This window comes from Salvelinus fontinalis, chromosome 20, assembly GCF_029448725.1.
Source record: "Salvelinus fontinalis isolate EN_2023a chromosome 20, ASM2944872v1, whole genome shotgun sequence".
Classification (NCBI taxonomy): domain Eukaryota; kingdom Metazoa; phylum Chordata; class Actinopteri; order Salmoniformes; family Salmonidae; genus Salvelinus; species Salvelinus fontinalis.
The window spans coordinates 17631364-17645303 of record NC_074684.1 but is presented as its reverse complement, the minus strand read 5'-3'; the positions used below and the strand labels follow the sequence as shown (position 1 = coordinate 17645303).

Here is a 13940-nt window from a genome sequence, read left to right as displayed (position 1 = left end):
TGTGTGCGCACAGGCAAACGCACTCAGGGTGATAGACTTCTGCCAGACCCTGTGTAGGTTGGCATCACAATAACGGGGGGGTTAGAGGATGTCAGGACGGCAGCTTGTATGTCACTATAGCAGAGCAGGAGGAGCAGCATCACAGACACGCTGACATTACCCATCCCTGCATAGGGACTGGAGCAAGGCACTGTGGGTAATGGCTGAAAGATGATGCGATATTGTCTCTCATGTTGGGAAAACCACACACAACATGTCTGACTGGTGCTTTTTACTGTAGACTATTGCCCTAAAAGAGTCCAGACCCCCTGCCAGCATTGGGGAACACCCCCTCCGTGCACGCCACATCCATTTCTATGGGCACAAACTGTTCTCACTCTTCTTGTTGGCAGAGAGAATATTTTACAGGAACAAAATTCCTAGATTAAAAACGTTAGCTGACATGGGCTTGTTGATCTGGACATTTCTGACAAGTTATAAATAGCTTTCTAAGGTCTACAATGACTGACATGACAAGAGTAACTGATGATGCACTACCCAATTTAGAAATTTCAACTTGTGCATTCTACTATTGCAACTTTCAAGAGTAAGTTTAAAGCCGGACTGAGCCCCACAGGTTGGGAAGCACTGTTCTAATCGATAATTGAAGACATTGGGCTTTAACATAGATTTTTTAAATGTAGTTTCTACACCTACTACAGGTCTACATTATGAATATGAAATAGTTTCCTATTGAACTGGCATCTCTCTCTCTCCCTCTTTCTCTTGTTCACACACTCACCAGTTCCAACACACATCTATTCATCTTTCCATCTGTCCTGTAGTCTACTTATCTGCCCAACGCTGCCAGCCAGTCCATCCACACAAACACTAACTACTCTCTCTCTCTTCTGTCCCACAGTGTCAGCGCATATTCAATCTCTTGAATTAAAGAGCTGACTGACAACCAACACAAACAAACAAGAGCCTTTATGCTGAGCTCTCATCAACACTACCATGCCTTGCAGGAGATGACTCCTCTGACGTAGTCCTCCTTGGTTCTCTTCACTAATGAGCGGCGTGCCAATACACTGTGTGATCATGGCCATTTACAATGGGCTGCTGCTAGAACAGAGCTATTAGAGAAACTACTGTTGCCAACAACCCAAGGAAATGGGCTGAATTATTCTTCAGTAGTTTACAACAGCTGATAGAGGAACCTCCAGTTAGTTGTGGGGTTTGGGAGGGTTCTACAATAAGCATGGTTTTTGGTTGGGTTTTGATGTACTCTATTTAAGGAGGAGTGTCAGTGATGGTTCTGCTGGATGGATGGATGGATGAACGAACGAACAGACAGAGGGATATGTGATGTTTTTCAGTTTCAGTAAGCAGCTGAAGGCCCAGACAGCTGGGCTAATCCCCAGACCCAGACCAGGTGGCTCCTGCACCACGCTCCTCTCCCTCAGCTGCCACAAATCTGCCACCGCAGCCTGGGCAAGGCTCGCCTGGCTCTGGGGCCCAGGATACAGGACCAGAAACTGGCAGAGCACTGGAGCATGGTAACAGCACACACACACAAACAGGCATACACACAGATGGTTGCACTGAAAACAGAGAGCTACATAGCATGCTCTCAAGTACAGGTAATGCTGGGAAGGCCATTATTTTGGCTACCATGGCTATGCCTCCATCCACAGGACACAAGTGGTCACTGAGTTGTTTGATGAGCATAAAACCGATGTGAACTATATGGCAGTTACAGTTGAAGTCGGAAGTTTACATACACTTAGGTTTGAGTCATTGAAACTCATTTTTCAACCACTCCACAAATGTCTTGTCAACAAACTATAATTTTGGCAAGTCTCTTAGGACATCTCCTTTGTGTATGACAGGTAGCCTGTTTTGTATTGTGGGTTGAGGGGGATTGTTCCTGTTCCTGTGTTTGTGTATTTTTCACCGTTCAGGACTGTTTCGTTTCCTTCTCGTGTTTTGTTGCTTTGTTAGAGTATTCGTGTTCATTAAAATGGATAATCATCACGCTGCATTTTGGTCCTCCTCTCTTTCGCCTAACGACGAGCGTTACATACAGACAGATTATTTCACTCATAATTCACTGTATCACAATTCCAGTGAGTCAGAAGTTTACATACAAGTTGACTGTGACTAAACAGCTTGGAAAATTCCAGAAAATATGTGTCATGGCTTTAGAAGCTTCTGATAGGCAAATTGACATCATTTGAGTCAACTGGAGGTGTACCTGTGGATGTATTTCAAGGCCTACCTTCAAACTCAGTGCCTCTTTGCTTGACGTCATGGGAAAATCAAAAGAAATCAGCCAAGACCTCAGAAAAGATATTGGATAACTCCACAAGTCTGGTTCATCCTTGGGAGCAATTTCCAAATGCCTGAAGGTACCACATTCATTTGTACAAACAATTATACGCAAGTATAAACACCATGGGACCACGCAGCCGTCATACTGCTCAGGAAGAGGACGCATTCTGTCTCCTAGAGATGAACGTACTTTGGTGCGAAAAGTGCAAATCAATCCCAGAACAACAGCAAAGGACCCTGTGAAGATGCTGGAGGAAACGGGTAAAAAAGTATCTATATCCACATTAAAACGAGTCCTATATCGACATAACCTGAAAGGCCGCTCAGCAAGGAAGAAGCCACTGCTCCAAAATGGGGACAAAGATCATACTTTTTGGAGAAATGTCCTCTGGTCTGATGAAACAAAAATAGAACTGTTTGGCAATAATGACCATTGTTATGCTTGGAGGAAAAAGGGGGAGGCTTGCAAGCCGAAGAACACCATCCCAACCGTGAAGCACGGGGGTGGCAGCATCGTGTTGTGGGGGTGCTTTGCTGCAGGAGGGACTGGTGCACTTCGCAAAATATCATGAGGTAGGAAAATGATATGGATATATTGAAGCAACATCTCAAGACATCAGTCAGGAAGTTAAAGCTTGGTCGTAAATGGGTCTTCCCAAATGGACAATGACCCCAAGCATACTTCCAAAGTTGTGGCAAAATGAATTAAGGACAACAAAGTCAAGGTATTGGAGTGGCCATCACAAAGCCCTGACCTCAATCCTATAGAAAATTTGTGGGCAGAACTGAAAAAGCATGTGCGAGCAAGGAGGCCTACAAACCTGACACCAGCTCGGTCTGGAGGAATGGACCAAAATTCACCCAACTTATTGTGGGAAGCTTGTGGAAGGCTACCCGAAACATTTGACCCAGGTTAAACAATTTAAAGGCAATGCTACCAAATACTAATTTATTGTATGTAAACTTCTGACCCACTGGGAATGTGATGAGAGAAATAAAAGCTGAAAGAAATCATTCTCTCTACTATTATTCTGACATTTCACATTCTTAAAATGAGGTGGTGATCGTAACTGACCTAAGACAGGGAATTTTCACTAGGATTAAATGTCAGGAATTGTGAAAAACTGAGTTTAAATGTATTTGGCTAAGGTATATGTAAACTTCCGACTTCAACTGTACCTGTATGTATGCACATACAGAAAGTCACACAGCACCGCCCGCCAAAACAACCATTGATACGCCCACACACATTTACCAAAAGATGACGCAACATCTTTACAAAACATATTTCTACACTTGAGCAATGCAACAGCTAGAGCTGGTCTGAAATTATTATTTTGTACAGTGGTTCACTATCTGTCGTAAATCAAATCAAATTGTATTAGTCACATACACCGAATACAACAGGTGTAGACCTTACAGTGAAATGCTTACTTACGAGTCCCTGACCAACAATGCAGTTGAAATACGGATTATACGGATAAGAATAAGATATACATGTAACAAGTAATTAAAGAGCAGGAGTAAAATAACAAAAGCGAGACTATATACAGGGGTCAATGTGTGGGGGCACCGGTTAGTTGAGATAATATGTACATAAAGGTAGAGTTATTAAAGTGACTATGCATAGATGATAACAACAGAGAGTAGTAGAGGTGTAAACGAGGGGGAGAGGGCAATGCAAATAGTCTGGGTTGCCATTTGATTAGGTGTTCACGAGTCTTATGGCTTGGGGGTAGAAGCTGTTTAGAAGCCTTTTGGACCTAGACTTGGCACTCCGGTACAGCTTGCTGTGCGGTATCAGAGAGAACAGTCTATGACTAGGGTGGCTGGAGTCTTTGACAATTTTTTGGGCTTTCCTCTGACACCGCCTGGTATAGAGGTCCTGGATGGCAGGAAGCTTGGCCCCAGTGATGTACTGGGCCGTTCGCACTACACTCTGTAGTGCCTTGCGGTCTAAGGCCGAGCAGTTGCCATACCAGGCAGTGATGCAACCAGTCAGGATGCTCTTGATGGTGCAGCTGTAGAACCTTTTGAGGATCTGAGGACCCATGCCATAATAGCACTATATTGGGGTTTCAACATTATCTTCATGAAAACAGGCAGTCATAGACGAACTACTTCATGGTGGCATTTCACTTCATGATGATATGATCATTCCTTTTAATAACGCCCATAAAATCTAATCTCAGTTGCTTAAACTTGGCCCTAAAACTGTCAGCCTATAAAATGGGAAGGTGTTTACTGCCCCCCAGTGGCTTATGCATATATTGCAACTTGATTTATTTCTACTGCTGTGAATTTGTATTACGCAATGAAATAGAAGGGGGTGAGTGCTTATGCTGTACTATAATGTATGTTTAAGGATTATGGTTAGGGTTAGTGTAACACTAACCCTAACCCGTAGACTGGTAATACAATGCACCTACAAATATAGCACTAATTCTAACCCTAGACTGGTACTACATTGTACTTACAGGTTAGTGTAACACTAACCCTAACCCGTAGACTGGTAATACAATGCACCTACAACTATAGCACTAATTCTAACCCTAGACTGGTACTACATTGTACTTACAGGAGTAACACTAACCCAAACTCTAATCCTAACCCTACAAGAAAACTATTTTACTTTCCAAACCTGGTGAATGTTTTAAATTTGGCAATATTGATATCACTGTTGTGACCATAAGCAGGCATTCTTCTCACCCTATAGTCCAAGCCTGTGGGTTCTCCATGTCTCCTCTAGAGGACAGTACACCACACCTTACTGAGCTGATGTCCAAGAAGTTATACTGTCACTGTGAATAGAGCTAGTCAAAGACTTTATTTGCAGACACAGTTAGACTGAACCATATTTTACAGGGTTCTTTTCTGCTTATCCATTCACCATTTCGACACAAAACCCACCACTGGTGTGCATGGCCAAAGAGATCTATTTTCATGTCATCTGACCAAAGCACCTGTTCCAATTTAAGTGCCAATTCCGTTTAGCAGACTCCAGGCGTTTACATTTGTTGGATGACACAAATACATCTCTTTGGCCACACACACCAGTGGAGGGTTTTGCATCTGAATGAGAACGCATGAGCAGAAAAGAACCCAGTACCTACTGTAAAACACAGTGGTTGGTCTTTGTTATGAGGCTATTTTGCTTCCACTGGTTCTGGGATCCTTGTTAAGGTCAAGGATGTCATGAACTTTACCAAGTACCAGGACATTTTAGCCAAAAACCTGGTTGTCTCAGCCAGGAGGCTGAAACTTTGTCGCAAGTGGATCTTCCAGCAAGACAATGACCCCAAGCACACATCAAAATCCACAAAGAAATGATTAATTGGCCACAAAAGCAACTTTTTGAAATGGGCATATCTTTCTCCGGACTTGAAATCCATTGAAAACCTGTGGTTTGAATTGAGAGGGCCGTCCATAAGCGCACACAAAGGATATCAAGGATCTGTAAGGATTCTGTATGGAGGAATGGTCTAAGATCCCTCCTTGCCTGGAAACCCGACAATGAATTGCATTGAATTCTATGTCGGGCAGAAATGAACATGAGCAGAAATGAATCAGGAAAGTTTCCTCTCACAACCTCTGTAAGCCAGAATGCTGAATAAAATGATATTTCAACATACTTTACCGGTTGTCCATGTGGTTGGTCATTTTGGCGGTAGGAATGTGAACTGGTAAAGTATGTTAAAATATAATTTTATTCAACATTCTGGCTTGTAGAGGTCGTGAGAGGAAACTTTCCTGATTCAAACGCTCATTTCTGCCCGATGTGAATTCAACGTTGGTTTCCAGGCAAGGATTCCTCCCAATGTGTTCACCAACTCATAAAGCATGTTACAAAAAGTCTCAGTGCCAGTATGGAGTACCACAGAATGAGTCATACTACCCATAAAACCTAGCGGTTAAACGAGGAAATGGTTCTAATAGTTTTTCCACCAAACACTTAAAATAAAGGCTGTGTTTCGTATAGGCCTACCCTGACATGACGTTTTGATAACCGTGTAAAACTTTCTTGGACAAGGTGATTTTTATAAATATATTCACCTGTATTTACCCACAAAAAATCTAATGCTAATTAGCTGCTGATGTGGCTATCATAAAGAACTACAAATGCCATAATGATCTGGATGAGACTGTCGAATCGAGGCAAAGGTAAGAATCTCTGGATTAACTATCTAATATTAGCTAAATTTAGTAATGAATAAATTGGCTACATGTCTTTAAACTGTCAAATCTGTGAACTGTCTTGTGCAAGTTTTAAATTGACATATTACCTGTTGGCAAAGGTGTCAGCTGGAGATGATGTGCAGAAGCTTGCAGGGATTTGTAGTCTTGCTTTACATGATTATCAAAACATCACGACAGGATAAGCCTACACGAAGCACAGCCCTTATTTTAAGTGTTTCTAAAATTCCATAAGGGAAAGATGAATGGTGGAAAAAATATTGGAACCATTTCCCTGTTTGACCGCTAGGTTTTATGGATATTATGACACCTCCACTGTGGGGCTCTATACTCGCAAGGTGAGTTATTGAAAACAGGGGTGTCAGTCATTTTGACCACTACCTTTTTGAGAAAAATTATATTACTTGTTTAAACAAAATCTCTTTCCCTGAGCAATTGCATTCGTATAAAATAATATAATTTCCCAATTTTTGGGGAGCATACAATGTACAGGTAACTGCTAAAATAATGGAAACACTTGAGTAAATTAGGGATACAAAGTATATTGAAAGCAGGTGCTGGGAAGATGTTGGGAGGACCATTAATTTGGCTACCATGGCTATGCCTCCATAGGATGACTATGCCTCCCCCCACTCCACGGGGCACGAGTGGTCACTGAATGGTTTGATGAGCATGTAAACCATATGCCATGGCCGTCTCAAATCACCAGATCTCAAACCAATTGAACACTTACGGGAGATTCTGGAGCGGCACCTGAGACAATGTTTTCCACCACCATCAACAAAACACCTAAATGATGGAATTTGTCATGGAAGAATAGTATCACATCCTTCCGATAGGTTTCGACACTTATAAAATCTATGCCAAGGTGCATTGAAGCTGTTCTGGCTCATGGTGACCCAATACGCTATTAAGACACTATGTTGGGGTTTCCTTTATTTTTGGCAGTTACCCATAGCTCAGTATTTGAATTATTTATTTTACACAGTCATTTTTGCTCCTCCTTATCAAGGGTGTCAATAATTTAGGAACCCACTGTATATGGGAGCCAGTTAGAGTGCTTCATGTCTGGATGTCAGGGCCAAACACACCTTCATCTTGGCACTAGACCGACCAGCTGAGGAGGCAGGAGACGGAGGAGAGGAGGGGGAGTCAAGACACCACTTTTTATGTACTTTCAGACTGTTGTAAATAACTGCTTTGACCCTGTTCACCCCATCAACACAGCACTTAGCCCTCTAAAGTTTAAGCCTACATAAACATAGCCTGTAGCCTGACTGAACATCAGTGTCATATTGTAGAAGACTGATAGAAGGGGAGGGCAACAATGATTGATGTCTGTTGCGACATCATTGCCCTAGAAAACCCACAGCAACATTTAAGTGAGGGGAATAACAAGCGCTCTCCAACAGCCGATAAAGCGATAAGGAACGAGAGAGAGATGAATGTTGTTTATCACAGTGATGTCCTCTTTGTTAAAAATTAAACACTGTATAATGATGATAGCTCTTGAGAAATACAATTTGCATTGACATTGACACTGAAATTGCCCGTGACTAGTCTTACACACTGATGATGCACAAGGAAGGGAAAGTGATTGAGTGAAGGTTAGGAGAATGGAGGAGTCAAGATGGGAGTCAAATCTCTTAGTAAATGGGGGCTGGGGAGGGGATGTAGTCTTTTTCCCCTTATTTTCCTATAAAATCAGTAGGCCTATAAGCAACAATAGGACACAATAAAAACAAGACAATGCATTAAAACCAAACTCTTTTAATACTACCGTAGAATCATGTCAACTACTTTTACATGGCTACCATGAATATTTGTACAAAAATGCAGTAAAAATAGTATTGATTAATATATACAGATATGTATTCTTAGTGTAGGCAGGCAGGTTGTACATGTAGAATGACAAGTACATTGAAGGTGTTGCACAAGTTTTACACAATACAGATATTGGTTCCCCCCATCACTGATACTACTTCCCAATCCAACAGACTCTCAGAAGAAAACAGAGAACAATATGATTTAAAAAATAAATGAAAAAAAAAAATCTGTAAAATACAAATATCTGGACATTTTGAGTCACATACAGGTACATATTGACAACATGCAGAATTCTTACTGTGTTTATGTTTAAGGATATGCCTGCAGGACAAGCTTATAGGGCAGATTCAACAGACCAGGGGTCTAGGCGAAAAACACCAACATCTAGAAACAAAGTCATCGCATGTATACAAGTCACCTCGTTTTGGGTTGTAATGGTGGCTGTAGTACTTCATTTGGAGAGGGGCATGTTACTGTGTTGTTGGTAACCATCAGATAAATGCAGTGAGGGAAGAGTGTCTTAAAACCAGCATGTACGAAACAAAACAAGGACGGCGGACTACTGTTACTCCAACCATTTGAAAGAAAGAACTATTACATGAAACAAACCTGGTGTTTTTAGAAATAGATAGGGACCATATTCAATTTCATTTGATGTCTGTGACTTTCAAAAAGGATAGCGGCTCATTATTACCAACAACATTTGATCTGCTTTAAACGTCAATTATAAGCAGATGGGAAAATATTGCAGGTAGAAGAAAAGGGCATTTAACGCAACCTACTGGAGCTTGGTGAAGTAAACCATATTATCAATCAGCACACTTTGAACTGGGTCATCAAATCAGACCATTGGATTTATCATCATCACCAGAGATCGGGATTGAAATGACAGACAGTGTGAGGTTACAGTCTGAGTGGCTAGAGTGTAGAAAAGCACCAGGGTGGAATCAGTGTGTCAAAAAAATGTAGAATCTCAGTGTTGGTGTAGTGTCTAAAACAGGAAGGGCCAATAGAAAACTGATCACAACGCCAGTTCTCCACAGACAGACAGGGCATTTTAAATTTATTTTGTACATAGCTTGTTCTAAGTCCTATAAGTTAGGCATACCAAGACACTCATTGAACCAACACAGGAAAAACTCAACAAAACACACAAAGGGAAACAAAAATGATTGTGTGAGTGAGTGTCATTCCCCTTGACCATTTTCACAGAAACTGTGTAATAGCACTTGGAACATTTTGTGTAACATAATAAGTTGTTTTCTTTTCATCTTCACAAGATCGTTGTGATGGATTTTCTTATTCCTTATGAGTTTGAATAGATGTTTCTTTCTCGCTCTCTACAGAAGCACACAAACACTGCAAGGACTGCAAGGAAACCCCATGCCTGAACCACTGTTCTCAGACAACACATTATTTCTATAAAAATGTAACCATGCACTTTATAGACTGTCTTCACGTGATGACATCTGATTGGCTATCCATTTTTTCCCTATGAGGAAAAGGTGGCTATAAGGCCATTCTGTTTATTTTCTTAGTTCACTTTTTTCCCCTCTTTCTCTAAAACAGACTGTCAGGGACAAGACATAGACACAGAAAAATTCACATTGAGGAAAAATCAGAGAAATATCATTGTACATAATGTTTTCAGTTGAAGGCGCATGGCTTGTAACAGGTTTAAACATTGTTTTCTGTGAAGAACACCGATAGCCAGAACAACCATGGAGGAGAGAGAGAAGTTAGAGAAGAGAGAGGTCACATTGACAGTTACATACAGCAAACGGAGCAAAGTAAATACACAAACTGTATCAGACCAGTGCATGCATTGGCAAGATAAAAAAATCCCATGGTCGACAAACAGCACTGACAACATGAGGAACAACCTCTGACAACTTTAAGTATTAAGTATTTATAATATTCCTTAGGGTTACTTCAATTCATGCAGCGCCAGTCCCTCACCACCTCAGTGGCTAACATGCCCTGATGAGAGAAGTGCTATTCATCATTAGTGCTTGTGGTACATACGCAGTGGTGCGAGAGCAAAGCTAACACACGTTGAGCAAACAGTCCATAAAGGCGACCTAAGGGCTTCTTTAAACTGGCATGCACCACAACCGCTAAGAGCTCAAAGCAAGGTGCTGCCCCATCACTGCTAACTGTGTGACATTACATCAACAGAATCATAAAGAGAGGAACCAATCACTGAGGGCATGGTGGCTGCAACTAGAAAAGTGAATATGATAGTGGACGGAAACAAACTCTGTGATCATACATGTAGCACATCAACGGCTGTATGTCGGCGAGGACGAGGAACAGAGATCACTCCCCCTCTGGCCCAGGCGGACAGCCTTAAGGCGGGAAGGCTGAACATGGGGAATGTTCCTGTGAGAGAGATGGGGGGGTCAAATTCTCCTTCCTCCACACGAGGATGTTACGGCAGGAAGTGGCAGGGGGACAGAGTTCAGTTGGACACAGGAAGGTCAGGGCGCCGGGTCTGGATGATTTTTGGTTTGGGGCAATTCTTTGGCTCCTCTTCCTCCTCCTCTGTGTCGCTATCGCACACGTGGACTACGACGCTGGGAGTGGACTCTGTTCCCGCATGCAGCTCAAACTTCTCTCCTGTATACAGAGTGAGTGAGTGAGAAGAGAGCGAGAGAAACAGAGACAGAAGGTAAGTACAAGGCAGACGTTTCAAAATTCAAAGCAGCAGATCTCAGAAAATTTTTCTACCGTAGAATACATGACCTCAAGAGGGAGCCCTCGTTCAGTATGACGAGGCAAACTCTAGGATTTTCTACTCATGAATCGGGGGCATTTCAGTGAGCAGAAGCTGAATATACAGAGTCTTTGTAATTATCTGGTTATAAGGACCTGGCCAGTCACCGAAAGGTTGCTAGATCGAATCCCCGAGCTGACAAGTTAAAAATCTGTCATTCTGCCCCTGAACAAGGCAGTTAACCCACTGTTCCTAGGCTGTCATTGTAAATAAGAATTTGTTCTTAACTGACTTGCCTGGTTAAATTAATTTAAAAAATCTCCCTCTGGCTGCACTTTTTCCATCTAACAGCAGCAGTCACTGGTTTATCAATTCAACACAAATATCCATAAACCTTTTGCTTAATGTTGATGTCCAAATATCATGTCAATCATTAATGTTAGATGGAAAGATGGAGAAGTGGATATACCTCGAAGTTCTGTGACATATTAGGAATGTCTATGTATCTGAGGTATAGCAGCGGCATCCCTTGGGCCAAGAGGTCTGATTCTAGTACAGTAATGTTGGCCAAATCAATCAATACAAGTGTGCTTGTGTGTGTGTGTGCACCCAATAAAACTTGAAAAGGGGGAGGCTTGCATGCCGAAGAACACCATCCCAACCGTGAAGCACGTGGGTGGCAGCATCATGTTGTGAGGATGCTTTGCTGTAGGAGGGAATGGTGCACTTCACAAAACAGATGTCATCATGAGGTAGGAAAATTATGTGGATATATTGAAGCAACATATCAAGACATCAGTCAGGAAGTTAAAGCTTGGTTGCAAATGGGTCTTCCAAATGGACAATGACCCCAAGCATACTTCCAATGTTGTGGCAAAATGGCTTAAGGACAACAAAGTCAAGGTATTGTAGTGGCTATCACAAAGCCCTGATCTCAATCCTATAGAAAACTTGTTGGCAGAACTGAAAAAGTGTGTGCGAGCGAGGAGGCCTACAAACCTGACTCAGTTACACCAGCTCTGTCAGGAGGAATGAGCCAAAATTCACCCAACTTATTGTGGGAAGCTTGTGGAAGGCTACCCGAAACGTTTGACCCAAGTTAAACAATTTGAAGGCAATGCTACCAAATACTAATTCAGTGTATGTAAACTTCTGACCCACGGTGAATGTGATGAAAGAAATAAAAGCTGAAAGAAATCATTCTCTCTACTATTATTCTGACATTTCACATTCTTAAAATAAAGTGGTGATCCTAACTGACCTAAGACAGGGAATTTTTACTTGGAATAAATGTCAGGAATTGTGAAAAACTGAGTTTAAATGTATTTGGCTAAGGTGTATGTAAACTTCCGACTTCAACTGTAGCTTCAAGTGTTTTAACCAAATACTGGTGGATTCAACTGATAAAAGAATGGACGACCTGACCAGAGAGGTCCCGGACCTGAATAACAGTTTTCCATTCTCCCAGGGTCAGCTCAATGACAGCAATCTGTAAGTCATTGAGAGAGGACATCAGCTCGGTGTGAATCTATGATAACAATGATGGATGAATCAGACTCTCAAGGGACAATCAAGGTAGAACAACATGGTTGTGGACAGAATTGCAGAATCTCCACATGATGGAGACTGATGGACTACAGGAAGTTTGAGGTGGAGTGCACCCACAGGACTGTAAAACCCATCACCGGCCCAGGCCGATAGTGGTCAAGTTCCTTATGTTCAAGGACAGGGTAGCTGTTCTGGAAAGAGCCAAGAACTTGAGAGGAAGTATATCTATCTTACTCAATGAGGACTATCTTGAAGCTGTGCGCCAGAAGAGGAAAGAACTGATCCCAGCCATGAAAGCTGCCGGAGCACGTGGGGACATTGCTTACATCTGCTACGACAGGCTCATTGTCCACCCTCCTTCCCAGAAGCCTGGAGGGGATGAGAGAGCCAAGCCTATGGGATCGTAGCCTCAACCCCGCAGCACACACACCAATTGATTAATGGACAACTGAATGTATATTTTTTTCCTCTTGCTTTGTCTGCTCTTTTCAGTATTATGTCTCTCTGATAAGCTAACCAGGAAAGGGCTGAAAATAACCCATATTTAATATACAGTGCCTTGCAAAAGTATTCACATTCACCCCCCTTGGCGTTTTTCCTATTTTGTTGCATTACAACATGCAATTGAAATAGATTTTTATTTGGATTTCATGTAATGGACCTACACAAAATAGTGAAATGAAAAAAATAACTTGTTTCCAAAAATGCAAAACTGAAAAGTGGTGCATGTATATGTATTCACCCCCTAAATAAGATCTGGTGCAATCAATTACCTTCAGAAGTCACATCATTCGTTAAAGAAAGTCCACCTGTGTGCAATCTAAGTGTCACATGATCTGTCACATGATCTCAGTATATATATATATATATATATATATATATATATATATACACATCTGTTCTGAAAGGCCCCAGAGTCTGCAACACCACTTAACCAAGGGGCACCACCAAGCAAGCAGCACCATGAAGACCAAGGAGCTCTCCAAACAGGTCAGGGACAAAGTTATGGAGAAGTATAGATCAGGGTTGGGTTATAAAAAAAATATCCGAAACTTTGAACATCCCACAGAGCACCATTAAATCCATTATTAAAACATTGAAAGAATATGGCACCACAACAAACCTGCCAAGAGAGGGCCGCCCACCAAAACTCACGGACCAGGAAAGGAGGGCATTAATCAGAGGCAACAAAGAGACTAAAAATAACCATGAAGGAGCTGCAAAGCTCCACAGTGGAGATTGGAGTATCTGTCTATAGGACCACTTTATAAGCCGTACACTCCACAAAGCTGGGCTTTACGGAAGAATGTCCAGAAAAAAATAAGCAAACATGTTTGGTGTT

General features: G+C 41.9%; 1 protein-coding gene across 2 annotated transcripts in view; it reads right to left on the bottom strand.

Annotated features, from left to right (window-relative positions):
• Window positions 1-8261: 8261 nt before the first annotated feature.
• Window positions 8262-13940, bottom strand: part of LOC129817424 (calcipressin-2-like) — a 110996-nt gene continuing 105317 nt past the window's right edge. For both annotated transcript variants that reach the window (XM_055872641.1, XM_055872642.1), the window contains one exon: window positions 8262-10953. In XM_055872641.1, the coding sequence (XP_055728616.1) occupies window positions 10796-10953 (158 nt within the window). In that variant the 3' untranslated portion in view covers window positions 8262-10795. The remainder of the gene's footprint in view (window positions 10954-13940) is intronic.